Source organism: Dermacentor variabilis, chromosome 3 (assembly GCF_050947875.1).
Source record: "Dermacentor variabilis isolate Ectoservices chromosome 3, ASM5094787v1, whole genome shotgun sequence".
Taxonomy (NCBI): Eukaryota; Metazoa; Arthropoda; class Arachnida; order Ixodida; family Ixodidae; genus Dermacentor; species Dermacentor variabilis.
The window spans coordinates 227,602,562-227,629,302 of record NC_134570.1 but is presented as its reverse complement, the minus strand read 5'-3'; the positions used below and the strand labels follow the sequence as shown (position 1 = coordinate 227,629,302).

At 45.3% G+C, this 26,741-nt stretch overlaps 1 protein-coding gene across 4 annotated transcripts in view; it reads left to right on the top strand.

Annotated features, from left to right (window-relative positions):
• The window catches only part of LOC142576680 (uncharacterized), a 516,248-nt gene that overhangs the window by 28,835 nt on the left and 460,672 nt on the right, over nucleotides 1-26,741 (top strand). For all 4 annotated transcript variants that reach the window (XM_075686909.1, XM_075686911.1, XM_075686910.1 and 1 more), the window contains exon 3: nucleotides 6,344-6,535. In XM_075686909.1, coding sequence (XP_075543024.1) covers nucleotides 6,344-6,535 — 192 coding nt within the window. The remainder of the gene's footprint in view (nucleotides 1-6,343; nucleotides 6,536-26,741) is intronic.

The following is a 26,741-nucleotide window of genomic DNA, read 5'->3' as shown; positions in this document are numbered from 1 at the left end:
GGTCCCACATTGTCAAGGTCGACTGCCTGTTCTCAAACCACGTTCTGGCGGCGTCTTCTAAGGCGAAGTAGACATGCCGCAGCTTGTCGTCGGTGTCCCAGTTGTTGAATGTTGCGATTCGTTCGTAGGTCTCCAGCCATGATTCCGAGTCTTCAGTCGCTGCTCCATGAAAGGTTGGTGGCTCCCGAGGTTGTTGTAGGATAACGGGGGACGCTGGGGAAGCCATTGGGGTTGTCTTGACAACGATCTTCTTTGTCGTCTCAGGTAGAAGTCCGTGCTCTGGGGGCAGTCCTTGCAGTCTGCGGCTAGCACGCTGGTCTTGGGCGATTTTGGTTCTGTGCTCGGGCTTCGGGCTTGGATCGTGGCTTTGCGTGGGCGTTCGGTACATGAACGCACAAGCACCTCCACCAGATGTCACGTGGTAGTGACTGTGAAGAAAGCGGCAATACGGTGGAATACAAAACTAGCTTTTATTGGGTGAACCTGTGCCCACAAAAACAGGCTACACTTATAACACAACGATAGCGGCGAACACGGGCGGCGATCGTCGGAAATCTGATCAGTGGGTCCAGCGCGTCAGCTTTTATACAGTAGTCATCGAATGTTCCAGACTAATCGTTCGGACCCGTGTGCCTTCCACAAAGTTCTATACCATTCGTGTCAGGTGATGAAATCAGATAACATAAGGTTCGGCGACAACAGACAGCAGATAGAAGCATCGATAACTTTCCAGAAACTTCGGATAAATGCAGGCGCGTCCTACGCTGTGCGATTACATTTGTTGGGCGGTGAAACGTGGTTGCCCGATAAAGATAAGTACACATGTCAATACATTATTCCCGAAAAGAGCGCTGTCTGCTTGCCATAATTTGTGCATACTTTAGGTAATAGGATATTATTTTGTTCCGAGAATCTTGTATTATTATGGTTGAGTAGTTGGGGGAAGAAATATTATTAATGACAGTACCCTGATTTTGGATGAGGTAAATTAAAGGACCAAGTTTTAGCTGTAACGAGTAAGTGAGCGGAAGGATTTTTAGATTCTGGTAAAGTGGGAGGGCAGATGCTAGCTAGGTGAGGACTAAATGTAATCGGGCATACTGCTTGGTTTTGTAAGTGATGAAGGCATGACGTGTGTTTCATACCTGTTTACCCTTGAAGTGAGGCAATATGTCGGGTGACTATGTATGAGTGCATAATACAGTGACCGTAAGATGTGCTGCTGAAAGTAATGTCGAGATTTGATTAATGCACGTAAACCAAACCCAGATTTTTTAACAAGGGATATGGTATGTTTGTTAAATTTCAGATGCGAGTCAAGAATGACACCAAGAAATGTGGCTGTATCAGATGGATAAATTATGTAGTTATCTAGATTAAGATTCGCAACTAAAGAGGTTTGCTTATGATGAGTATTAAAAATCATGAAGCATGTTTTTGTGGCATTCATTTGCTGCGCATTCTCAAGATAACAAGACTCGATTTTTCTAAGGTATTTGTTTAGTCGTGTTGTTAAGTTATTAAGGTCTTTATCTCCAGCAAATATAGTTGTATGATCAGCTTAAAATATGCATTCTGAATTGTTAAGGCAATTAGGCAAGTCATTAATATACAAAAGAAAAACAACAGGGCCTAAAATGGATCCTTGCGGAACACCTTGATTAGTAGTTATTGGCTGCGATATGGCATCAGTGAATTGGGCAACCTGGGTACGGTCAAGTTTGATAACTCTGTGAAAGGGTTAGAGCAGGTTAGAGCGCAAACATTTTGAAAAAAAAAATTAACGCAGAAGCTCCTCTGAGAGTTATCTAAAACGTGCGCAAGCATTTGCTACTAATCACCTGCTTTTCGTCGTCTTATGCTGCTGTGTTTGGTATAATGGTGAGAAACACTGCGAAAGTTGTATAGAGAAATGGAGAAGCACGGTTGCAATGCTTTGATGTTAATGAAACCAGCATAGATGACTGGGTCGTGCAGCCTGTAGCGTCATTGTCTGGCAGCATGAGCTTCTGTTGTTGCTGTAGCTCTTGGTCGCCATCATCATCCATTAACTCTTGTTGCTGTTGTTCCCTGCTCGTCCCGGGTGCCTCCTTGTGTTTTCTGTCATGTCTGAACTGAACAGTGCATCCTGTGATGTTAATGACATTCAAGTACATCCTGTCAAATATGTAATTGATCTCATATCTGATCAACTAGCTTATTTATATAATTATATTTACAATCTGTGCAATTTCCTTCAGGCATGCAAATTGCCAGTGTAACTGTTCTGCACAAAAAGGCAATATAAGTGACTTCTTAAAATATTGGCAAATTATTGACATTTTACAATGAATGTAAGACTGTGTATACATGGCTTAGCGGGCACTGGTTGGGCTGCAGGCACTGATCATTTCCTGTGAGCCCACAAGCAACCTAATAAGTTAACACTAATGTTAGAGTTCTATTCACTGACTCACATAAATGCTAGTTGCAACCATCCAATCAACCCTCGAATGTAGTTAAGCTACAGTGCACAGTACTCGTCTGTGTAGTTGTCCATTTCTACACTCACCATTTTGTTAGTGTGGAAATTACTGAGTAGGCTGACACGGCATATGTGTCGGGAGTTTTTAATAGTTGCAATGAATTTTTGGGTTGGGCTAGTTGGTTCAGACAGGACAGCGGAAAGAAACACGGGCAAACAAGGGACAGATATACAGGGCGGAGGCAGACTTCAATCTATGTTTCAGAAATCGAAAGCAAGCACAATATGAACAAACATCTGTCTGACATGTGCAAACGGAATGTTGATAAAGGCAGAGGGAGAACATAATTGTAGCTTTGGATTCACACCAAATCTTGAACACTGCCACCAGTACTTATTGTGGTGCCAAGTACAAAGGCCGAACATGCAACTCATGCAAATGTCCATGCACAACAGCTACAACGTACACTGGGGCACCATGTGAAGGACTGAATTGACTGAAATCTGAGGTAGGTGTCGAAAAGTCATCTACCTACCTGCAGAGGATCGTTAGTTCGAAGTAACAGTTCGTATAGGGTTGTTAGTTGCACCAGTGCTCAGTGATATTTTCCTCTCACGTATTGATCATTGCTTTAATTTTTCTGGGGCAAGATTGCCCAAGCATATTGCTTTCTGAATGTTCGCTTGTGCTCTCGTGATTGGCTGGCACCATGCTTTCATCAGCAGTCATCAGTGTTGCAAGGTGGGAGCGCAGCTGAAACACCTCCTACTCAGTGATGTAGTAGACAAAGTGTACGCTCGGAAAGTGAGATGTTTGACCGATCTCGCCCCTGGTGTTGTGGTTCTGCATATACTTGGTGTTTCTGCATGTCTCTAGTGGTGTCACTTTTGAAAAGACCTGGTTTCAAGTATAATTGACCAGTTTTCCTTTGTTTCAAGTGACCCCAGGTCCACTCACAAGATGCCCAATGGAAACTGCCTACAGTTCCTCAATTTACACTCTTAGGCAAAGTTACATCCTTTTGGGTGTATCTCTGCCACACAGCCATAATCGTCATCTGCCTTGCTTGCATTTCCTTTCTTGAAAATGCTGCGCCCGCTACTTTCCATTCGGAAATGCTATGTCATGCTGATAACGCACATGCCGTTCGTTACTGGAAAGTACTGGGCTCGCTGCGTTAAAGAAAGGAAATGTGGACAAGACAGATGATGATTATTGTTGTGTGGCAAAAGGGTGTAATTTTGCCTGAGAGTGTACAGCTCTTCTTTAGGTGTGATCGTTTCTGCTGAACCAAAAAGAACCAAAGCTTTGGTACTGCACAACTAGTGCTCTTTCTAGGATAACAAAAAGTGCAGTTATGACTATGTTGTGGCTCAACTCGCCAAAATATGTTTTCTAAGAATTGAAGGAAGTTTTAGGTGTCAAGCCGAGCACTTGAGCAAAGCTGCCTACTTGACTATTAATTCTCAGTGCTCGTGAACGCGTTCTACAGCATTTAAGGGCATTTGAGCAACACAAGCCATCAATTGCTGTAAAAGGGCCACATCATTTATGATGCCTTACTCCCAGCGGAATGTGAAGCCAACTGCCAACTGGCACGAGATAAAAAGTCTTTTTCATGTAAATTGGCAAAACTGCAATGATACACAAATAGAGTGAGAGAGATGCTTCACAGAGACCTACTGTCCCCCCGTCCACCCATGTCTTGTGGCCTTGTGGCAAAATGCAGGCAGGCCATTGTTTTAATGAAAGAGCACGGGAGCACAGTTCAGCACTTAAATAAGGAAAAATAAGGAAAAAAACCCATACGGGTTCCTCGAAAGAAAAGCCTCGTAGTTGAAGAAAAATTCGTCCTGGTCCGGGACTCGAACCCGGGACCACCGCCTTTCCGGGGCCGCCGCTCTACCATCTGAGCTGACCAGGCGGCTAGCAGATGGCAGGATGAAGTCGAATTTGTCAACAACTCAAAGCAAAGGCAAGAATGGTACGAATGGATGGATGTCTGATTTTTACTTAGTTAACCTTAGTTAATTACTTCTCTCCACCTTGCGGGTTTCCACAGAAATATTACGTCAAACTCTTGCCTTTTGCCACCTTCATGGATGCATGGCTTACTGAAGTTTTGCAAGAGCAGCTTTGCCATCCGGTTTCTTCAGCCTGAGAATCACTTCTATGTCAACAACATAGGTGATGGACATTTGCATTATCTCCACATAATTCCCGAGCTGCCAGATGGTCTTCATTTGGAGCTCTGGCTTCGACAGGCCCGGGCATCTATATAAGAACCTTCGGCAGGTGGTGATTTTGCACTGCGGTGTCATTGTGGCTGCGCCTCGCTCACAACCTACGCTGCCGGTGCTGCCTGGTACATCTCTTTGGGATCGCATGAACCGACACTACCAACGACAACACCATCTGCAGAATTTACATGGACTTTACCATTGGACTTTATTTCAATTGTGCTTCACTCCAGGAAAGGGGCTGTGTAGGCACAACTGTTGCCTCCAAAGAAGATGAAGATGGCTGCAGGTAGCGGGAAAGTAGAACACACTAGCCCGCTCGACCTGAGCAGTCGGCCGCTTCCACTGCACCATGGCTGGACGGCCTACACAAGCCGTTGCTATGGCGGCTACCTCTTCACACTCCCTTGCACAGTCTCATTGTTATTAGTTTTGGATGGTTGTGTACCCCACCTTTAATGGTTTTGTTTTTGACCTTTATGTGAGTTATCTTGGTACAATTAATTTGCTTTGAAAATTGATATGCATAGGTTTGATAAAAATTAGTTTAGGACCACCTGGTTCATCATTCAGCTGTTCTTTTCTCTGCAGAGGGTGCTTATTCACTGGCCTTTATTGCTGTGTTTTGCGGTTGTTGTTTGTAAGCTTGACATGTTCATTCGCATGCATAGGGCACTTTGTGTGGCATGTTCTTGGAGCTGTCATGCACAATTTTCTTTTATCTACCTGTGGTTTCAGTCATATTGATTCTTTACATGCTGCCTCAGTGTGTGTTGTAGCTGTTGCACTTGGTCATTTGCATGAGTTGTGTGTTCAGCCTTTGTACTTGGCGTGACCATAAGTACTGGTGGCAGGGTTTAAGATTTGGTGTATATCCAAAGCTGTGATGACGTTCTCTGTCTGCCTTTATCGACATTCTGTTGGCACATGTCAGGTGGACATATTTTTATACATCAGCTGCTTTGGATTTTTGAAATATAATTTGAAGTGTGCAATTGCCCTGTTTATGAGTCCCTTCTTTTGTGCTACTCTCTCTGTACTTACAATAGTGACTACAGCTATAACTTCAGGTGACTGATGTGTGTAGGCACGCCCACCAAAAAATGTCAAGTATGAGCATGTAGCCACACTTCCCTGATGGCAGGAGAATTTTAAGCTTTTCCACCTAATTCATTAATGTGACCGAGTCCATGGTGTGCCAGTACTCTATTGTAAGAATAAACTTTGTACTAGTGATAGTCTAGCTGCCTCTGGCAATGACAAGCTTAGCCAACGTGTTCATAATGGTGGCATAATGAGCTTCCAGGTGCTCCGTTCAAGGAAGCCAGACACGTCTCATAATTGAACATGCAGGCCATGTCGTTGTCCACCTTTGTGATCGTGCCTCCCATGCCCAGTATGTTCAGTTCTGAATATCGCCAACCAGACCAACATGACTTCGTTTTGAACTTACTTCTCTGACAGTGTGTGGATCATTCAGTGAATTCTGTAGGCCTGTGCTGCATGTCACTTGCGATGTTAACCTCGTTTCGTGTTCTGTGTGCTCTAGACTAAGCAAGCTACCTTGGAGCTAGGGACATTGTTGGCACTCTGGTCATGCCGTGCCGCCTGTGCCTGCTGACCCAGCAACGTGTGCAGGGCCACCGGAGCCTGGTGCGCCTGCTGCTGGCTGCAGGTGCGCCTTGGGCGAGGGGGGACGTGCATGGATGCACCCCTCTGCACTGTGCGGCGGCGGCAGCCAGCTGGCCTGCACAGCTGGCACGAAGCATCCTAGGCATGCTGCTCGACTGCATGGATGTCAGCCAAGTGGACCTGCAGGACAAGCTGAAGGTGAGGCTGGGCGACTTGTTCTCATTGGTTCATTGTAGGAAAGGAGGCAGATAAAAAGGGACCATTTAAATTGAGCTCCAATCGGCAAGTCTTGCCTTTTATGTGTGAAGTGTACCTCGAAGCTGCAGTAACTCAAGTTTACTTAGTGTAACCTTGACTAGGTGGGTGTTCACTGAGGCCTTATCGTGTCCGTCTAGCAGGTCACATGTTTGTCATAACCATGCTCCACGGACACAGAAATTGAAAAAGAAATGGTGAACTTGGCGAGCTGATATGGAATAATTGTTAGGAAGAGCCGAAAGGGGAAAATGATGGTATATATGGGAGAAGAGTGCTTACTTACTATCAACTGAAAAAGTTGTATCATTTAAAATTTACAAGTGCTTTGTAGTACCCTAAAGTTCAAAGCCATTTGCACAGTGGCACACAAACGTATTTAATGGAATTAAAAAGTAATGGCTCTTGCAGTGTTGTGCATTTTTGCAATTCATTCAGTTGTTCAAAGCATATTCTTGCTCTGAATATTAACTGCGGCTACACACGAAAAACACATTTTTGAAGTACTCAACTGAAAGAATTCAAGCCTCCATAAAAGGTGCCCATTGCATTATTGTTCTCTTGAACACTTGCCTGCTGAATAAATTTGCTGATGGTATTATGATTGTCAAGCAAAGTTACTGCAGCAACATTGCTATGTAAATGCTACATCATTATCAGTAGTGGATCCATGTGTGTTGTTTTCTCGTCTAGTCTCAGTTCACGTTGCAAGACCATGAGCTGCAGTGCGAAATTTAATACTAAAAGCCCACAAGGGTGACACTCCTAGAAAAATATTCAAATTGCTTAGAAATAAATAATTTTCTCAGAAATTGCTGGCCCATTATCAGTAGCAATCGACTCGGGAAAGCGCTGTCTGCTAAAAATGGAAAACAGGTAGTCACTGACATCCTGTGAAGTAGCAGAAGACATGGAACAGATCTCTGGGCATTTCGAATGATTAGCTATCACTGTCATGGCATAGGCTGGCCTTGGTAAGAACCTACTATATGTCCATTCCAAATTTTTGCCTCAGGCACTATGCCCATGATACAGGCTGGAAGTGGAGTGAAAAATACCTTAGCCAATTAATCAGCTAATTGACAAACACTACAGTGCTATATGCATTTTTCAGCGTATTTGTCAATTTGAGGCCACTGATACCGTGGCAACTATGGAGAAGCTGCTTCTTTGTGAAAAGAGTACAAGGGGGTGTAAAAAGTTTTGATCACTGAGAAATAAATAAATGAAAAGCTTGATTTTACCTTAGAAGTTATTAAAAATTCTCTCTCAAGTCACAATTCAAATTCACACATTTCCTTCAGATATTTATAATTCTCCATAGGCCTTCATTGTAGAAGCTTTCAAACTTCATGAAAAACCAGTGCTCAACCTATATTGAATGACTTCTCACATCTGTGGATCATCAAGTCGCCAACCTCACAGTGGAATCTTGATTTCTTGAAGCAACCTTGTTTGAGATCGAGAGAATAAATTGGATAGTCTTGCAGTATTTAGTATAGCCATGTTGTATCGCTTCCAGAGCGGTACGTTGAGATGAGTGATCAGGTCCTTTGCTAGCGAGAAGGCGGATGCCTTTGAAGTGCATATCATGACATTTTTGCTTCAAAGCATGCCGTAATTTGTTGAATAGTGAGCAGTAATGTGTGCTGTTGATAGCCAGACCTTTGTTAATGTAATCTGTCAGGATGACTCCATTACAATCCCAGAATACCGACAAAATGAGCTTCCACGCAGGCCTTGGCCTTTTTGGGCGGAGGGTAATCAGAGTGCTGTTACTCTTTGCTCATCTCTGTGGTCTCGAAAGCATCATTGAGTTAGATCAAACATTTGCCCATGGATATACAGTGAAACCTCATTAAACCGTAGTTGGCTAGAGCTCAGAAAAAGTATGTACTAAATGGTAGTACTGCTTAAAAGAAATAGCATGAGATCGCCCACTTACCTGTCAAAAACGGAACTCAGAGAGAGTGCAATGAAAAGGCAAAAACATGGAGTATTGATTCACTTCATGTGACAAAAGTCTGTTATTTTTGTTTGATGCCACGGCGGCCTAGTAGCGACGACAGCGGCCTCGAACTTGCTGAAGCTGAGAGCCTGCTTTTCAGCCAGCCCCCTCTTCTCAGCAAACGCTCGCATGGCAGATTTCTCATTGGCATTGCGGCGCCTTTTTCACTGCGGGGAGCTGTTCTCGTCGCAACGACTGCATACATGAGGCTGACGTAACGTGCAGCTTCTGCCACTGTCGGGCCTGAATTGCCCGTGCTGTCGCTTTCTGTGTCGTTGGCAACACTTCGGCAACAACAGAGGCAACAATGGCGAAAAGTCAAACCTCGTAGCCGACATCATTTCGCGGTCGCTGCAGTGAAGTAACTTCTTCACATTCGAAATGCCACACACTGTAGACAACGGTAGATTCCTATCGTGTGCCAGTGCCGACTTTTTCATGCCACATTCGGTAGCACAAAAGATGTCCAATTATTCTTCTATGCTGAGCACCCGGTGTTTTTTATCTGAGCTTCGGCATGATGCAAGTCCTAGCTTGCACGACGCCATAGCACTCTGGCACGGCGCCGAAATGATGTTGATGTGGCTTCACGTGCAAACACAGTGTGCTTGGAGGCCGTTATTCTGATCTCTAAAGCTTGTTGTTCTGCTGGACCACCCAATGGAGACGATGCACTGCCATGAATGCATGAGGAAAAGTGGAAACACTACGTGTTAACCGATAAGCAATAAGATGGTACGGATTATGCGGACATAAAACACATTATGTTCAATGGCTGCTGAGTCGGGGATTTGACTTTACTACTGTTAAAATGAAACTACTCTTTAAACGGGTGCAGTTTAACTAGGTTTTACTGTAACACAATTAAAAAAGTCCACTTCGTCATGCTCTGAAAGTGCCTTCGCATCGTGTTTGCCTCTGGAGAGCAGTTAGCAGCCGACGTGCTCAATGTGCAGACACGTTAGACCTATGCAGTTTGTCGGGAAGTACGTTTCACACGTTGCCATTGCCTCTTTCATCATGCATGATCATTTGAATGGTAAGTCGTTGCTCTTGCAGGATGAAATCTTCCACACTATGTTGGGCGAGTTGGTGCATAGCTAATTAAGGCAACATGGCGCACTGTAAAATAACATACCAAAGAAAAAAGGAGACAACAGAAAGAGTGTCTGGCATTCTTTCTGCCATCTCCTTTTTCTTCCATATGTTATTTTACATTGTGCCACATTCCCTTTATTAGAAATATAGTCGAACTTCGATATATTAAACAGCACAGTGATCATGAAATAGTTCGATATAACCAGAATTCGTCATATAAAATCGCATAGAAAATGCATAAAGAACTTGTACAAATCAATCAATGAACCAATCGTGGTGCAGTAAATACTCTCTTGAAGCTTCATACAAAGTATTTGTTTATTTGGCTGAAAGTAGTGCGGCGGCCGTGCGCTTAAACGCGGAGCCCTCAGCATAGTCTAAACGATCCTCAAGCAGTAGGCCTGTACCCTCTATGCGCCGCAGTAGCAGTGCAGAAGAGCAGCTAGAGCCTCAGTTGAAGTCGGGAGCGAGGCAACAAAGCACTTGTGGGATCAACCTCGGCAGTGTCTTCGTTTGGCCACTATTTCTGCTGCGATCTCCACGTCCGTCAATCGAAGCATCTTGAAACACTGTCAATAACAAAGTATGAAGTGGCGTCTACCAAGACATCTATAAGTAAGCCCAGTGAGCGCACACTGTTGCGCGTCTTTGTGGATGCGAACCGCCAGTCCTTGCGAGGCACGGCAGGTGCAGAGTGTGGCACCGAGGAGGAGTCAGTGCTGTAAATGCAATGCGTTGTTGACGTTGTGGAACTAGCCAAGCTGCTGCGTGCGTACACTGCTACGTTCAAATGGCGCCCTCGGTGCGATTGATGTGTGCAGCTATAGTGCGCAGCAGTCGGGAACACCCATCGTGACTCCGCAATCTCTGGGGATGTTGTGAGAAAGCTCTCACCGCCTGTCAATAGAGCGCACGTGGTCTATGGTGGTGGAGTTGGATATATCCATTTTACATCCGACCTCGTTCGAAATAAAAAATTAAGGATGCATCAGATTTTTCAGGTGATATAGAAAGTGTTCGATATATGCAATAATTCGATATATCCGTGTTCCAGATATCGAGGTTGGACTGTATTCCACTTTCTTCATTGTGGCCACATCATCAGTGAAAGAGGTTTGGCCAACCCTAGGCTTGTCAGTCTGAGACATGTGACCAGTTTGGGAGTTCCTTTGCCACAACAGTGGCTTATGATGGGCAGCCACAGACTATTTAATTATGAAGTTACTGTGCACCATCACCCTTGAGGTGAAGAAACTTTATAACTAGGTGAAGAAACTTTATAACTCTGCGAGCTGAAATCTTTTCCTTCTTCCTGGACACTAGCTTGTACCACAACATGCAACAAAAGCAAAAACATATTAGCATGGCAATTGCACTAATATGCTCTGCAACCCGTTTATATCAAACGCAGGAAAAAACACCTACCAGTTTGATATAGGGCATAACTTGATATAAACATTCTAAGCATTTGGACAACATGAAAGCACATACCATTTGTAACAGCACATTATTGACGAAATTGGCTTACTTTTGGTTTACTTACTTTTGGAGACACGAAGTAGTCCCAAACCTTCTGCTTAAATATTGACACGTTTACTTGTTTATCTTTATCGGGCGAGCACGTTTCACCACCTAACAAATGTTATCGCACAGCGCAGGATCCACCTGCATGTATTGGAAGTGTCTGGAATGTTATCGATTATTCCATCTGCTGTCTGTGACTGAACCTTGTGTAATCTTATTGCATGTGTGCGCGACGCGAATAATGTAGAACTTTGTGGAAGGCACACGGGTCCCAGCGATTACTCTGGATCATTCGACGACTGATGTATAAAAGTCAAAGCCCTTGACCCGTGGATGAGATTTTGAGGATGGCCGACTGTGTTCGCCGCTGTCGCCGTCTTTTAAGTGTAGCCTGTTTTTGTGGGCACAGATTCGCCCAATAAAAGTTAATTTCATCTTTCACGGTATTGCTACGGTGTTCTTTATATATCACACAGTAGTGACGATAAAGAACAAAGTGGCAAAACTGTGAATGATGAAACTAAGCTTTTATTAGGTGAACCCGCACCCACAAGGACAGACCACGCTTAAAGCGCCATAATAGCAACGAACACAGTCAGTGATCGTCAAAGTCTAATCTGCAGGTCAAGCATGCGGGAAGGTTCCAGAGTAATCGTAGGCGTCTTCCAGAAAGTACTGCACAATTTGTGTCGAACCTACAATCATATTACACCAGGTGCGGTGAAAGCAGACTTCGGATAGAACCATTGATAACATTCGAGGAACTGGCAATACATGAAGGCATTTCTTACACTGAGTGATAACATTTACCATCAGTTAGCAGGTAAAAAGCGGTCTCCCGAGAAAGATAAACAAGTACTTGAGAAAAACGAAAGCACACTTATAAAGAAAAAGCAACAAAAAGCAAAGTCCCAAAGTCCGTTAGCGTAGGTAGAACGTCTTAAGGTGCATCATCATCATCATCATCATCATCATCATCATCATCATCAGCCTGGTTACGCCCACTGCAGGGCAAAGGCCTCTCCCATACTTCTCCAACAACCCCGGTCATGTACTAATTGTGGCCATGCCGTCCCTGCAAACTTCTTAATCTCATCCGCCCACCTGACTTTCTGCCGCCCCCTGCTACGCTTCCCTTCCCTTGGGATCCAGTCCGTAACCCTTAATGACCATCGGTTATCTTCCCTCCTCATTACATGTCCTGCCCATGCCCATTTCTTTTTCTTGATTTCAACTAAGATGTCATTAACTCGCGTTTGTTCCCTCACCCAATCTGCTCTTTTCTTATCCCTTAACGTTACACCTATCATTCTTCTTTCCATAGCTCGTTGTGTCGTCCTCAATTTGAGTAGAACCCTTTTCGTAAGCCTCCAGGTTTCTGCCCCGTAGGTGAGTACTGGTAAGACACAGCTATTATATACTTTTCTCTTGAGGGATAACGGCAACCTGCTGTTCATGATTTGGGAATGCCTGCCAAACGCACTCCAGCCCATTCTTATTCTTCTGATTATTTCTGTCTCATGATCAGGATCCGCCGTCACTACCTGCCCTAAGTAGATGTATTCCCTTACGACTTCCAGTGCCTCGCTGCCTATTGTAAATTGCTGTTCCCTCCCGAGACTGTTAAGCATTACTTTAGTTTTCTGCATATTAATCTTTAGACCCACTCTTCTGCTTTGCCTCTCCAGGTCAGTGAGCATGCATTGTAATTGGTCCCCAGAGTTACTAAGCAAGGCAATATCATCAGCGAATCGCAAGTTACTAAGGTATTCTCCATTAACTTTTATCCCCAATTCTTCCCAATCCAGGTCTCTGAATACCTCCTGTAAACACGCTGTGAATAGCATTGGAGATATCGTATCTCCCTGCCTGACGCCTTTCTTTATTGGGATTTTGTTGCTTTATGGAGGACTACGGTGGCTGTGGAGCCGCTATAGATATCTTCCAGTATTTTTACATATGGCTCATCTACACCCTTATTCCGTAATGCCTCCATGACTGCTGAGGTTTCGACTGAATCAAACGCTTTCTCGTAATCAATGAAAGCTATATACAACGGTTGCTTATATTCTGCACATTTCTCTATCACTTGATTGATAGTGTGAATATGGTCTATTGTTGAGTAGCCTTTACGGAATCCTGCCTGGTCCTTTGGTTGACAGAAGTCTAAGGTGTTCCTGATTCTATTTGCAATTACCTTAGTAAATAAGGTGCATGACGTGGACTATTTCAGGTTCTAAGCAGCATCGCCGTGATTGCGAAATACCATCTGCCATGACCTTATAATCCAGTGTGCCAGTGCATCAGATAATCTTGTAGGGTCTGAAATAGCGGCATAAAAGCTTCTCACTAAGTTGGCGGCAGTGTATCGAGGTCCAAACCCAAACACGGTCGCCAGGCTCGTATTCTACGCGTCGTCGAAGATTGTAGTGCCGGCTATCGGTTCTCTGCTGGTTCTTGATGCGCAGGTGGGCAAGCTGTCGGGGTTCTTTGGTGTGCTGGAGATATGCTATATTATTGAGGTTCTCTTCCTCGGTGACTTGTGGTAGCATGGCATCCAGAGTCATTGTTGGATTCTTTCTGTAAACCAGCTTAAACGGTGTGATCTGTGTTATTTCTTGTGCTGCTGTGTTATAAGCGAAGGTTACGTATGGGAGCACAGCATCCCACATGTTGTGTACATCACTATCGTGTCGCCGTGGATCTCATTCAGACATTCCATTAGGCCATTCGTCTATAGGTGGTCGGCAGTGGTCCTCCTGTGATTTGTCTGGCTGTACTGCAGGATGGCTTGGGTAAGCTCAGCTGAAAAAGCTGTTTCTCTGTCAGTAATGAGGACTTCTGGTGCACCATGTCATAGCATGATGTTCTCGACAGAATTTTGCCACTTAGGCTGTACTATCTTTGGGTAGGGCACTATCTTTTGGTGTAGCGGGTAAGGCAGTCGATGGTCACGGCAATCCACTTGTTTCCAGATGTTGACACTGAAAAGGGTCCCATCTAATGCATTCCGATCTGCTGAAACGGTCGGCAAGGAGGCAAATGTCAGACAAGGAGTACAAATGTCAGATACGGTTGCGCACAACTCATGTAAAGTAAAGCACAGACCTAAATTCATGGAGTACCACAACAATGTTGTGGAAGAGATTCCCCTGTCATGTGGATCTTGTGACATCGGCCAAATGGGCCGGTGTATAAAAAAAAGGTTACAAAAACATTCCTCCAGGTTAAAGAACCCTGGTCTATCACATTTGGCCACCCATTGCACAGTCTGTAGTTGCAAGCCCATTTTTGATCACACATGCGTAATGTAGACAAACAAAAATGAAAAGGCCCGCCTCATTTCAGAGGCCTACCTAATCAATAAATGGTGGTGACAGGTGCATAAGCCATGCATCACTCGCACTACACAACAAGGAAAAATGTTTTTTAGAAGCATCTAGTCGTTAAAATTATTTGACTTCTTGCTTCAACACTCGCCTTGCTTGTTTCGCTTTTGGTTGAGGGAATTGTATGGTGCGTGGGTGCACGCATGCTCGAGTTTTCCTATCTATATGGCTGTTTAAATGCAATAAACGTTTAGTCGTGAGTCAGCGCTCGTTTTTCGTCTCTCTTCTTCGTCCTTGTTATTTGTGCACGCTGTAAGTATTAATAATGCTGAAAATATCACTGTGAGTGACCACGCATAATTTCCAACTTCACAGGGAACAGCAGATTGTGCCACTTTGTGCTAGCCATCTCACAACAACACAGGCAACACAGAAGCCTTAAACTTGCAGGAAAGGAAGCTACAACAACAAGAAACAGGACCTGTGAATGAATGTTGCAGGGCAGGCCAGGATAACTTTTCATGGGGAGGTGCTCGCCTGTGGCGCACTTGCATGGTAGAGCCGCGAAGATGCAGCCAGGCTGAGCCACTTTTAATGTGATTAGTGTTCTTTACCTACTTCAGGTGTTTTGAGCCTGTTTGTCCGTCATCCATCCATCCATCCACGTGATAACTTAGCCGTCACACCATGATCGTCATACATTCGTCGTCATGCAATTGTCCTAATACCGTTGTCATGCTGTTGTCCTAATAATAATAATAGTGTCATGCCATCATTGTCATTGCGTCATACAGTCATCATCATGCATTCATTGTCATGCTGTTGTGGTCGTTCTGTCGTCCACTTTTTGTCGAAGTGGAGAAATGCATTTCAAATTAAAAGAGGCTATTTCTGAAGTACTTTGCCACAAAATGTACTTCAATGTATTCAGCAGAAGCTCCACCTCCTGAACTTCACTGTGGTGCGCAACTCAAATTTGATTTTTGATATTAACGTAGACGTCACTACTTCTGATTTTAGTGCCCACGACGTGCCAAACTTAAGCCAAATGCGGTTGTGCTCAGCGAGCTGTAGTGCGCTCAGCCAGCGAACTTGTTGGGGCCGGTGGCCACGGTATCTACGCTGCGTTGCGGACTGCACCTACATGCAGCTGTGGCAACTATGCATAGCATCTACTATGTGCACAACAGGGCTTGAGTGCATGCTCGTGCCCATAAGCTCCAGTCAGACCGTGTTACATGGTACGGGCCGACTGTGTCCTTCACCAGCTTGACCGGTGGATAGTGGCCACATCCAACTCGCACATTTTGAAGCGCTATCAATAAGTCTGCCAAGGCATCTAACCAGAAGCGGCTAGGAGTCGCCACACGCTGGCAAGCCTGTGTGTTGTCTGACCTTAAGGTCCACGTAGTTCGAGGCTAGTTGAGCATTCAAAACTAGTTGAAATTAATGAGACCCAACGGCTACCACACCGATAAGCAGAGTTGCCAAAGTTTAATTGCTACGCGGGCCGCCGCAGCTGAGCGGGAGTAGGCAATAGTCGTCTTCTTCCGGAAGTACGTAATTATCGAAATTCGAAAGTAGATTTTCGCTTACTTCAGCCTGTTTATTAAACTTCATCAATAAATATAGACAGTAACGGTAGAAGGAAGCTCACTGATCCAAATGCCCATCTTGATTGACGTCAGCTATCGGGCACTAGCAGCCATGTATGGGAACCGGCTATATTACGAAATAAAGCGTCCAGAAAAAAGTGAGGAGCTGGTTTCTGTTGAAAAAAGAGTGTCTGAAAGAAAGGTGACTCTGCGCTTTGCTTGCTAGCTCTACACGCCATGCACGAATGCAAAACTTGGCCGAGATGTTCACAGCAGTGTATGCTATGCACGGACTATGTCATTTCACCAACCCGGAGGGGTGGTTCAGGGCCCTTTTCATAATTCTTGTGAACAAGGACTTGTAGAAATGAGTGTCACATGATTTGCGAGCAGCTGCCAATGCTATTACGTGATCCTGCAAGTGCTTTCACTTGTTTAAATATAACATTTTTGTCCAAAAGGAGACCATTGTTTGTATTAATTGTTTGTGAATGTTACCGTAACTTCGGGCTGCCAGACAACACAGCCACTGGTTTCTCAGCGATTTTCTTGCTAGAAAACAAAACTTGCAATTTCTCCTCATTTTCCATTTGTAAAAATAACACCCGATTCTTGCCCCTCGAATTTCAAAAAATGTAAAGATTGAAAATGAAGGACCGTACTTATATGCGAGGCTGATGGATTCAGATACTGTTTTAATATTATGGCAGTGGCGCCACATTTCCAGAAATGCAGATTAATAGAATGATGGAATTTATATCAATTAATTTGGCAGGTGAGGCAGTATTGTATTTTTGCGGACGTAACCTGCTTCAAGAATTAAAAAATTTTATCAGTAGAAGTGGAGTGCGTATATAAAAACCACAACCTGCCATTACTGTTAAAATGTGGCACCGCTGTGGCCACGAATATTGTGACATCGCTGCACGTGCTACCACAAAGCCGCATCTTCAGGGAAAGTTGTTACGAATGCAGTTTCGTTATCTCCTATAGGGAATGCCATGCTCTGCCTGCCTCCACGTGTTGAAATGTTTCCACCTATTTCCTGGTCGTAATTTTGTGTTTTGGCTGTGCAGCATAGACTACTTATAACGTAAGTCGCCGGAGTTGTTAATTTCTGCACTGTAAGCAGTACCGCTTTATAGCCAACACAACATTCTTCAAAAGCTGTGCACCTGCAAAGCATGTAGACCAAGCAGCCGCATGTGTCCACCAGTCAACGCATACGAATGGGATGTGCCCTCACTTTCGTTGTCGAGGTGGTTCCTCTACTTTCCAAGTGCCGTGCAGCCGTTGCGAAGCATTTCATGGACTCTTCACCAAAGCACAACTTTGGCCACCCACTCCTGACAAGACTGTGCTGGTTAGGCCTAGCTGGCGGTTTTGTCGGGCGGCATGTTGTTGTGGGAAGCTCACCCTTGATATATGTTCGTGCTTGTAGACGAATGCACATTCCTGTGATTTGAGGTCACGTGCACAGGCTGCACAGATGTGCATGAAGCAGGGTTCGCAGGCTCTCAACCAGCAGTTACCGTGAACGCATTTCGCAAAGTTTGTGTACATGTACGTGTATTGGTAGGAACAGCGGACGCTTGCGTGTGGACAATGCTCTGAACTTGTGAATTTGCGAAACACTGTTTACACTGACGGTGTCAGGAGAGTCAAGGTTGCATGTGCGATATGTTATATGCACTAAGCAACGGGTGAACATGAAGGGCACTCACGGCCTCAACCTAATCTTTTGCGGTGCTGGAGTTACAAAAAACAACAAATTTATTGTACATCATAATTTGTTTTTCCTGCCTGCCCGATAATTCATGCTTTTGTGACGCCATTGGTGTCCAAAACAATCAGTCGGTGACTGTTTTTACTTTCCGCACATTAACTGAAGAGTCAAAGAGCGACAGTGAGCATGCATTGGGTGCGAACTGTGTGCTGCTAAGCAAAAAGCACCTTTGTCGCCTAGGGCAACCTGCGCGTGTCCGTTGTGCCAACTTGCTGCCATTGCATTTTGTTTTGCTTTTTTCGACCTCCCTTGTTTGTTCGCTCACCCCGCACCTACTCCACATCGCCATATTTCCTCTGCTGGCGCACCTCATTGAGCAGCACGCTCTCTGCCTCGTTTGTCTGCAGGGTTTTCTAGTAACTACGATATGACAGATATTTCAATTCGTGAGGCTGCACTTTAAGTGGTATGCGGGAAGTTAAATGGGAGTAAAAAAAGACCGCTATATATATCTGGTTCTGCGCTATAAGCTTCCATGTTACATAAGTGGTCTGAGCTGTATTAGTAACTCAGTATTTCGGGCAACCACCTGCCAAACCTATAATCCTCTATATTGCTTTATATTAGTGTGCACACTTGAGTCATTTTTCCTGCATCTCCCAACTGCACCCTTGCCCTATAATCGTAGCTGCCTTATAATCAAATACATACGGTAATAAACTAAAACATACACTCACCAAATAAAATGTAATATCAATTCAAAGTTTCAGAGTCAGTATGAGTCCCTTGTTCACAATGAAAGGACCTTTTTGCACCACAAAATGTTGAATTGATAACGTATAATAGTGCAGTTGAAAACAGGTTGGCATGCACCTCCTTTTTGTAGCTTGGTGGTGGCTGTGCATGGCTGTGAGTATGTATGTAGCCTGTGCACCCGGTTTTTTTTTAAACAATCTACCGTGTGTGTGCAAAGATCGGGCAAACTGAGATGGCTTGGCATCATGTGTCGTCTTGCTGCTTGCTTAGTGCTGGAGGTTGCATAATCTGTAGTTGTGGAGACGCAGTGAGAGGCAGTCAGAGAATTTGTTCCCCACTGCCGGTGCTTTTCATTTTAGCATCATTTCACTGCGGGTGACACTATCAGCTGCTGAGGTGGAGTGGACGTGAAAGCACGACTGGCTTCGCTTCGTCCCGTCAATGTGAAGATGTAGTCGACAGGGCACAAAATGTTTTGTCACCAACTTTCAGATTCAACAAAATTAGTTTTTTTTTCATTTAAATTTAGTTTTTATGATTTGTGATAATTTGGAAAATTCTGTTGCCCTTTCCATGTAAGCAAAGTCCATCAGCAATCGTAGTTATTTGCATAAAAGATCTAATTTTAATATAATGAATTTGATATAATGAAGCAAATTGCCGATTTTTCTGATTTTGTTATATTGAGGTTCAATTGTATCTGGTTATGCCCATACTGTGACAGTGCCTTGAAGAAAGCATACCTCTTTATTTCCTGCATATTGACACAAGACAGGAACCATCTTTAAACAAAGCCTGCGAGTTCGTACATCCTCCAAGAGGACAACGTATCGGTAAAGAAAAAAACAAAGAAGACATTATGGCATGTGCATTTGCTGCACGCACCCGCATCGTATGTGACCGTTGTCGGGGAATACTAGAAGTGTTGCTCGAGAGAAAGAGAGAAGAAGGCATTTGTCGTGTCGCTGACCCAGCGACACGGAGGCTACATCACTGCCGGTTCCATGCCAATAACAACCTTTATTCTGGCAAACATAACTTATACACAAGAGCGCTGTGGCGCCATCTGTTGCATATGACCTGCGTCACGTCGGCAGTGCCATCTGTTGCGTAGGCACGACACATCTAGCCCTTCCTAACAAGAGAATGCAGGTTATATGCATACAACCAAAAAACTGTCGCTGCTTGTGGCGGCCAACTAAATAATTGCACTAACAAATTGATAGTAAAGTCACCGGTGGTGATTGCCTAATAAAGTCACTGCAATCAGTAAGTTCATTGCACAAATACCCAGGTATTCCATAACGGTGGCCTTGATGGGTTGCTGCTCCAGTAGAGAGAGTTGTATGTAAGATTTAAGGGCGCTGTTGAACCTTTCCACCGCACCATTGACTTCAGGGTGGTAAACTGCAGAGAAGAAATGTTTAGTACCCCTGTCCTCTAGGAAATATTCGAATTCACTTGACGTAAACTGTCGGCCTAGATCCGAGACTAGTTCTATAGGGTAACCCTCTCGTGCAAACACACCAAGGAGGAATTTGATCACTGTGCGGCAAGTGGTGTCACTGCAGAATGCAATCTCTGGCCATCTGGAGAAGTAGTCCACCACCACAATGACAAACCGACAGTCAGTTGGTGCACATTCAAAGGGCCCCATGATGTCTATTGACACTTTGTCCCAGGGCCTGTCAGGCAGTGGGACAGGCTGGAGTGGTGCCTGTAAGTTCATTGCGCACTTGTCCGAGGCTTGGCAAACAGTGCAACTTCGGATGGCGGTCTTCACTTGCTTGTCAAGACACGGCCACCAGTACTTTCCCTTATGCGTTGCTTGGTCTTGACTATTCCTGGGTGGGACTCGTGGGCTAAATGGATGAAGGTACCAGTCAGCTTGGCAGGTACCACACCATATTCTGTGCGCTACAGAATCCACTACAGAAAGCTCCTCCTGTACATCATGGTAGGGTGTCAGTTCTGTCGGAAGAGTTTTCCGGGTTGGCCATGATGACTGGATGTATTGCGTGACCTACTGTAGTATGCCATCCTCAGGGGTAGCAAACCGAAGATCCTCTAGATGTGTAGGCAATGTAACTAAAGACACAACCACTTCATCGACTTGGAAGCCACCCTCTGTTTCTGGAACAAGCATTTGGGACAAGCATCTGCTACTTGGTTGTGGGCTCCGCTGCAGTACTGGACTTTGAAGTTGTAGCGCAGGAGTAGTGTGGTCCACCTTGCGATACGAAGGGGCCGCTGTCCTGTACTCCGGGACGAGAGCAAGGTGACAAGAGCCTGGTGATCTGTCGATAGGGTGAACAGCCGGCCCCAGAGATAAACGTGCCATTTCTCACAGGCCCATAGACAGGCCAAGGCTTCACGCTCTCCTGCTGAGTATTTTCATTCTGTCTCTGTTAATGTTTGCAATGCAAATGCCACAGTTCGCATGTGGGACCACTCCACTTGTTGCAATACGGCGCCCAGTCAGTAAGCAGATGCATCCATTGAGACAATGACGGGCAAAGTCCGGTCAAACATTCGTAGGACCTTGTGGGATGCTAGGAGTTTCCTTGTCCTCCTGAAACTTTCTTTAGCGGCGTTGTCCTACTCGAAGGTTACGTCTTTGCGTAGTAGACAGCGCATTGGCTCTACCTCATCTGCCAGTCGTGGGACAAACTTGGCATAGTATTCAACTAGCCCTAAAAAAGAGCGTAGCATGGCTGTAGCTGTAGGTGCAGGAGCCTTAACGATCGCATCAACCTTGGTCTAGAGCGGTGCTATACTCTCTGCGCTGACCTGATATCCTAAGAAAGACAGCTCCGTTGTTTTAAATACGCATTTCTCGTTGAGCTTGAGCCCAGCTTCCGCTATTCATTCAAGGACTTGCTTCAGGTTCTGTGTGTGTTTGCTTTCAGTCTTCCCCAAAAATGATTCTGTCGTCCAAGTAGTACAAGACCCCTTTGCAGCCTTCAAGAATCTTCGTCGTGGTCTGCTGGAATGCAGCCGGTGCTGACGCCAACCCGAAGCAGACCCTCTTGAACCTGAAAAGGCCCTCATGCGAATGAACGCAGTTAGGTTAGATAGTAGGCCGATGCCAGGTCCACCTTGGAGAAGCAGCATGCTCCGTTGAGGGCATGGAGCAGTTCCACCGTCTGAGGCAAGGGAAAGCTGTCTGCTACTACAGCTCTGTTAGGCTCTCGTAGGTCGACGCACAGTCGAATGCTGCCGTCTGCCTTGCGAGCTCCTACGATTAGAGAGACCCACTCGGAGGCGATAACATCGGCTGCAAGTAGCTTCTTCATCTCGTCGGAGACTGACTGGTGCAGAGAGAATGGTAGGGGCCTTAGCTTCTGCGAGGCCGGTGTGACCGAGTTTTTCATCGTGACCTTATGTTGCATGCCTTTGATAAGTCCCAAGCGAGGCAAAAACAAATGTCCAAACATGATCCATAGTATTTGTGACATACCAAATTTGGGAGGGCCTAGTGCTGCTTTTGGTTGCAAACTGGGGCTCATGGCGGGAGCTTCTGCATGTCCCTCCCGGGACAGGTGCAGGCAGCGCAATTCTTCTCCCATAATGCGAAGGTTGAGGTCTTGAACTGCATTCATGCCGAGGAGAGATGTCCCACATGGTGTAACATGGAATGTTATCATAAATGTTATCATAGCTGGTTTCCCTTTGTACCAGACTCGAGCGCGAAATACCCCAAGAACGGGAATTTTCCTGCATGAGAAGTCCAGCAGCGTGAGGTGGGAACTTGTCAGCTGTGCTTCGTAGCTAAACAGGCTCTGGAATAGATGCTACGCCATAATGGACACGGCCGAGCATGTGTCAACCAGGAACGTCGTGGCATGTGCGTGTGTCGTCGCGGTAACCGGCACAACCTTGACCGATGTACACGCCGGTGTTCTTTTCCGCTGGGACCGCCAAAATGCTAATGACACTTGCAGCATCTTCTTCCGGTGCGATTTCGTGGACCTCGGCAGAGTGCCATTCTCGTGTGCGGCGGGAGCTTCGACAAGCTCTTCGAAAGTGACCGCGGCGTCCGCAGGCAAAGCATGTGCTACCGCGAGTGGGACATGCTGATGGCAAGCAACTTGCAGCGCCGCAGTTTTCGCAGACAGTTGCAGTTCTGGTCCCTGGGGGAACGGCGACAGCATTCAAATCAGGCACGGATGCATGTGTGAGCTGAAGCGGTGGTGACTCAGGGGGCGTGTGCCGTTATCGGGGTTATCCTCTTGTCGGCCCTGTCCTGTTAGATTGTTGTAGTAGCTTCGACGGGGCAGCCGGACGTGGGACCTACGGTATGAGGCCTAATCGGCCGGGCCCGGGGCACCGCAAAGAAGAGCTGGACTGCTCAACTCGGGGACCAGACAAAGAATGACTTTATTCCAGTGAGAGGAAATGTAGCAGGTGTACGTACAGCATTTGGCGCTGAGTGGCGCCCTGACGTAACCGATTCGAAACCGAAACTGGAAGCCGACACAGGATATTACATCACGTCTCCCTTGAGAGAAAAAATGCGCCACTCGTTCTCGCAACAAAGCAAGTCATGAGTTAAAGAACACATATTAGCACTGTAATATGCATGTTTGGTGATGAAATCCTTATACAATAGAAAATTCGGGTACATGTACCTATCACAGACTTTTTTTTTCTGTGTGGACAACTTTGGCTTCCCCATTTTAAGAGAAACACACAGCACGAAGACTGAAAATAAACACGATTGCACTACAGTTCTGAAGCGTTTCAGTACCCGCCTTGGGAAGACAACAAGATGCACACTTGCACACACAGATCATACATGATATAGAGTTCACAGAGTACAAGAAGTAGACAGTGCGAACATCTGTGTGCCCCTTGGGACAGCACGGATTGGTGGCTCTTCTGCCCTGAGCCTGACTCGAGACATTTCTGTGGCTGTCGTGGATTGAAGATTGTGCGTATAAAGCACTTTACACTCCAAGAAATTAGTATACTCCCCCCTAAGGATGCTAAAGACATAAATGAAGTTTAATACTTTTTGGCATGAAAGACAAATTTGTATGCCGGCTATTACCATAGTGAAGATGTGCATACTACATGCTTATGCTGCAAGAAATGCAAGGTACAAGAAATGTGTGGTATCCCTTCTACGGGGATGCTAAGAACTCATTGAAACTGTTCCTACCACTAGGACCCACTGTTAAATCTTCATTATAGCAGTAAGTACAGGGTAACTTGGAGATGTGAGCATAGCACCCTTTATGCTTCTAGAAATCCCCCCATTTGAAGGAAACTACTTATGTGCTATTTACCTAACAAACGTGTAAGGAAAAACTTTTGTTGTTAAGAGCCGAATTGGGAGAGTTAAAACCTCTGTAGACAATGAACCAAGGCCGAGAGCTACTTGGAAACATAATCCTTAAACCGTACCGGAGGTTGTTTATGACGTGTAGACCTGCGGAGGACTGGTTCAGGTTGTAGAGTAGGAACAGTGGCAGTGTTACTCGTACAGGGAACGGAAGGTTTGTCAGTGTCCTGAGTGCCTTCAGGAGCAGTATTTTGGGGTGAAGTGTCGTACGGACATTCAGGAGACTTTTCTGCACGGGTAAACCTGGTGGCCGTGGTGAGACAGGCGGTTGCAAAGAAGTGACTGCCGCCAAAAAATGGGTACCAGTAGGAACTGGAAGAAAAAGGTGGAAAACTATCGTCAAAGGATGTGTCGTCATTGATATGACTCCTTTCATTTGTTGTTTCACCCTGACATACCGAGTACTTCACCTTCCCGGGCGAGGAAGGTGATGGCTATCGACGCCATCTTGGCATTGTGTCGAGACGCGCTGAACAGACGAGCTGTTGAAGACTTGAAGTTCTTTGTCAACTTGCTGTACACTTTGTGTGATTTCCTGGGCTTTCTTGAGCGTCAGGGACAATCCTTCGTAAAGTAACCTTTCTCTTATTCTTGCTGATGCGACGCCTTGAAGGATTTGGTCGCGAAGGGACTCGTCGTCCTTTGTAACGCGGTGACGCAGTCCTGAAAGGTTTCCCTGGGTAGTTGCTTTTTGTCCCTGAAGATAATGCGGTGAACCTCCGCAAGTCCCCATAAAGATGGTGCCAAGCGCTCATTGCTCCTTTTTGTCCTCTGCTAGCCAGAGAGCTAACAGCCAGACCAAAATCGTCCTGGCTTGTTCTGGCAACCCGTGGGCGCATGTGTGCCATGCAGTGGGCAGAGCAACCCAAGAAAAAGGAAAGCGCTGGCAGGCTCTGGCAGCCCTGAGGTAGCCAGAACTGGAAAATTGAAGAGACCCGCTGTGAACACGCTGAGAAAGAACACTTATGCAGGGGTGAACATTTGTGCCAAATTGCGCCAAAATGTCATTTTAGTAGAAAATTGTGAAAAAGAAAGCATAAGACCGAAGCCCTCGTTTCGTTGATTCTGCCTTGCTGGTAAAGTCGAAACTTAAAGCGTGCTATCATCATCATCCTGGACGTCAACAGAGTAGCCATAGCTGATAGATATAGCCAATGACGTTCTTTCATTCGCTCTGTTCGCCAGTTCTTGCTTTTTTGTAGAATTTTGTTTCAGCATAGGTTACATTGTGTTGCCATTGGGCAGTTACTATTTGTGCCGCAGTTGGGTACACTTCATACTGGCATGGCACAGAGTGGTCAAGGAGGCTGCCAGATCAAAAGGAAGCCTTAGATAATAACTGGACGCACATTGTTGAGCATAGTTGTTAATACAATGCCACTTTATAAGTACCTCCTAATACATATACTCAACCGCCCACACGTAATCTGCATACTAGGGGGAATTTTCTTGCAACTCTGCACGGTCGTAAGACCAGGCCCCATGGTTGTAACTTAAACAGCTTTCACGTAATCCAAGGCACAGTTGTACAGGAGACATTTCGCATGTTAGCTCTAAAGAAAACCATCTGTATCGTATCGGCAGTTGTGCGCTTCTGTATGCACGCTAGCTATCAATAGTAGCAGCCAAAACCATGCTGCTGTGTTTATAAAATTCTCTCTCCCTTTTCCTGCTTACGACAGTATATTAACCTCTGAGGGTACCAAGCCGATGCCAGGTGGCGTAGAGTCGCAGGCACAAGACTACGCCACTTGAGGCACACCACGGCCTCAACCGGACGACATTGTGTTGCTAGCTAACAAGTGCAGTGATTTGCAACGTCTGGCTAATATCTGTGGACACAAAGGCAAGAATTTAGGTTTGAAATTTAGCGTTAGAAAATGAGGTGTTATGGTATTCAATGAAAACAGTGAACAGACAGTGGCAGTAAGGGCCAGGAGATACCTCGGGTGAAAGAATATAAATACCTTGGTATAAGGATAAACGAAGGCAATAGATATATGGAAACACAGCAAAAACAATAACAGTAAAGGGGAAGAGAAATGCAGCCATAACGAAGCACAGAGCGCTCTGGGGATACAATAGGTACAAGGTGCTCCGGGGTATGTGGAAAGGTGTAATGGTTCCAGGACTTACATTTGGAAATGCGGTTGTTTGCTTAAAATACAAGCAGGACTCAATGGGAACCAAAGGTCAGTGAAACGCCTCACACTGGGCGCTCATGGGGAGACTACAAATGAAGCTGTGCAGGGTGATATGGGCTGGACTAGTTATGAAGTGAGGGAATCTCGCAGTAAAATTGATTATGAAGAACTGAGGAATATGGAAGAAAGTAAATGGGCTCGGAGAGTGTTGAGGTATCTCTACAGGAAAAGCATTGAGTCACAGTGGAGGCAAAGAACTAGGAAGCTTACCAACAAGTATGCGGCCTGTAGGGTGAGCAACACAGCAACAAAGAACTTCAAGCGGAAAGTCAGTGAGGCTGAAATAATCTCATGGGTGGAAAAGAAATGGAAAAGAAACCTGCCATGAGTAACTACTTAAGAGAAAAAAACGAAATCAGGAAAGAAACCATTTATAATAACTCAAAGGGAAGCTCATTACTTTTCGAAGCGAGATCGGGATGCCTTAGAACACGCACCAATAAAGCGAGATATAAGAAGAAAGAAGAAGCATGTGCTTGCTGCGGTAAAGCTAGGGAAACTATGGAGCATGTTTTATTAGAACGTGAAGACGTCTGCAAGCGGTCCATTTAGGCACCACTGG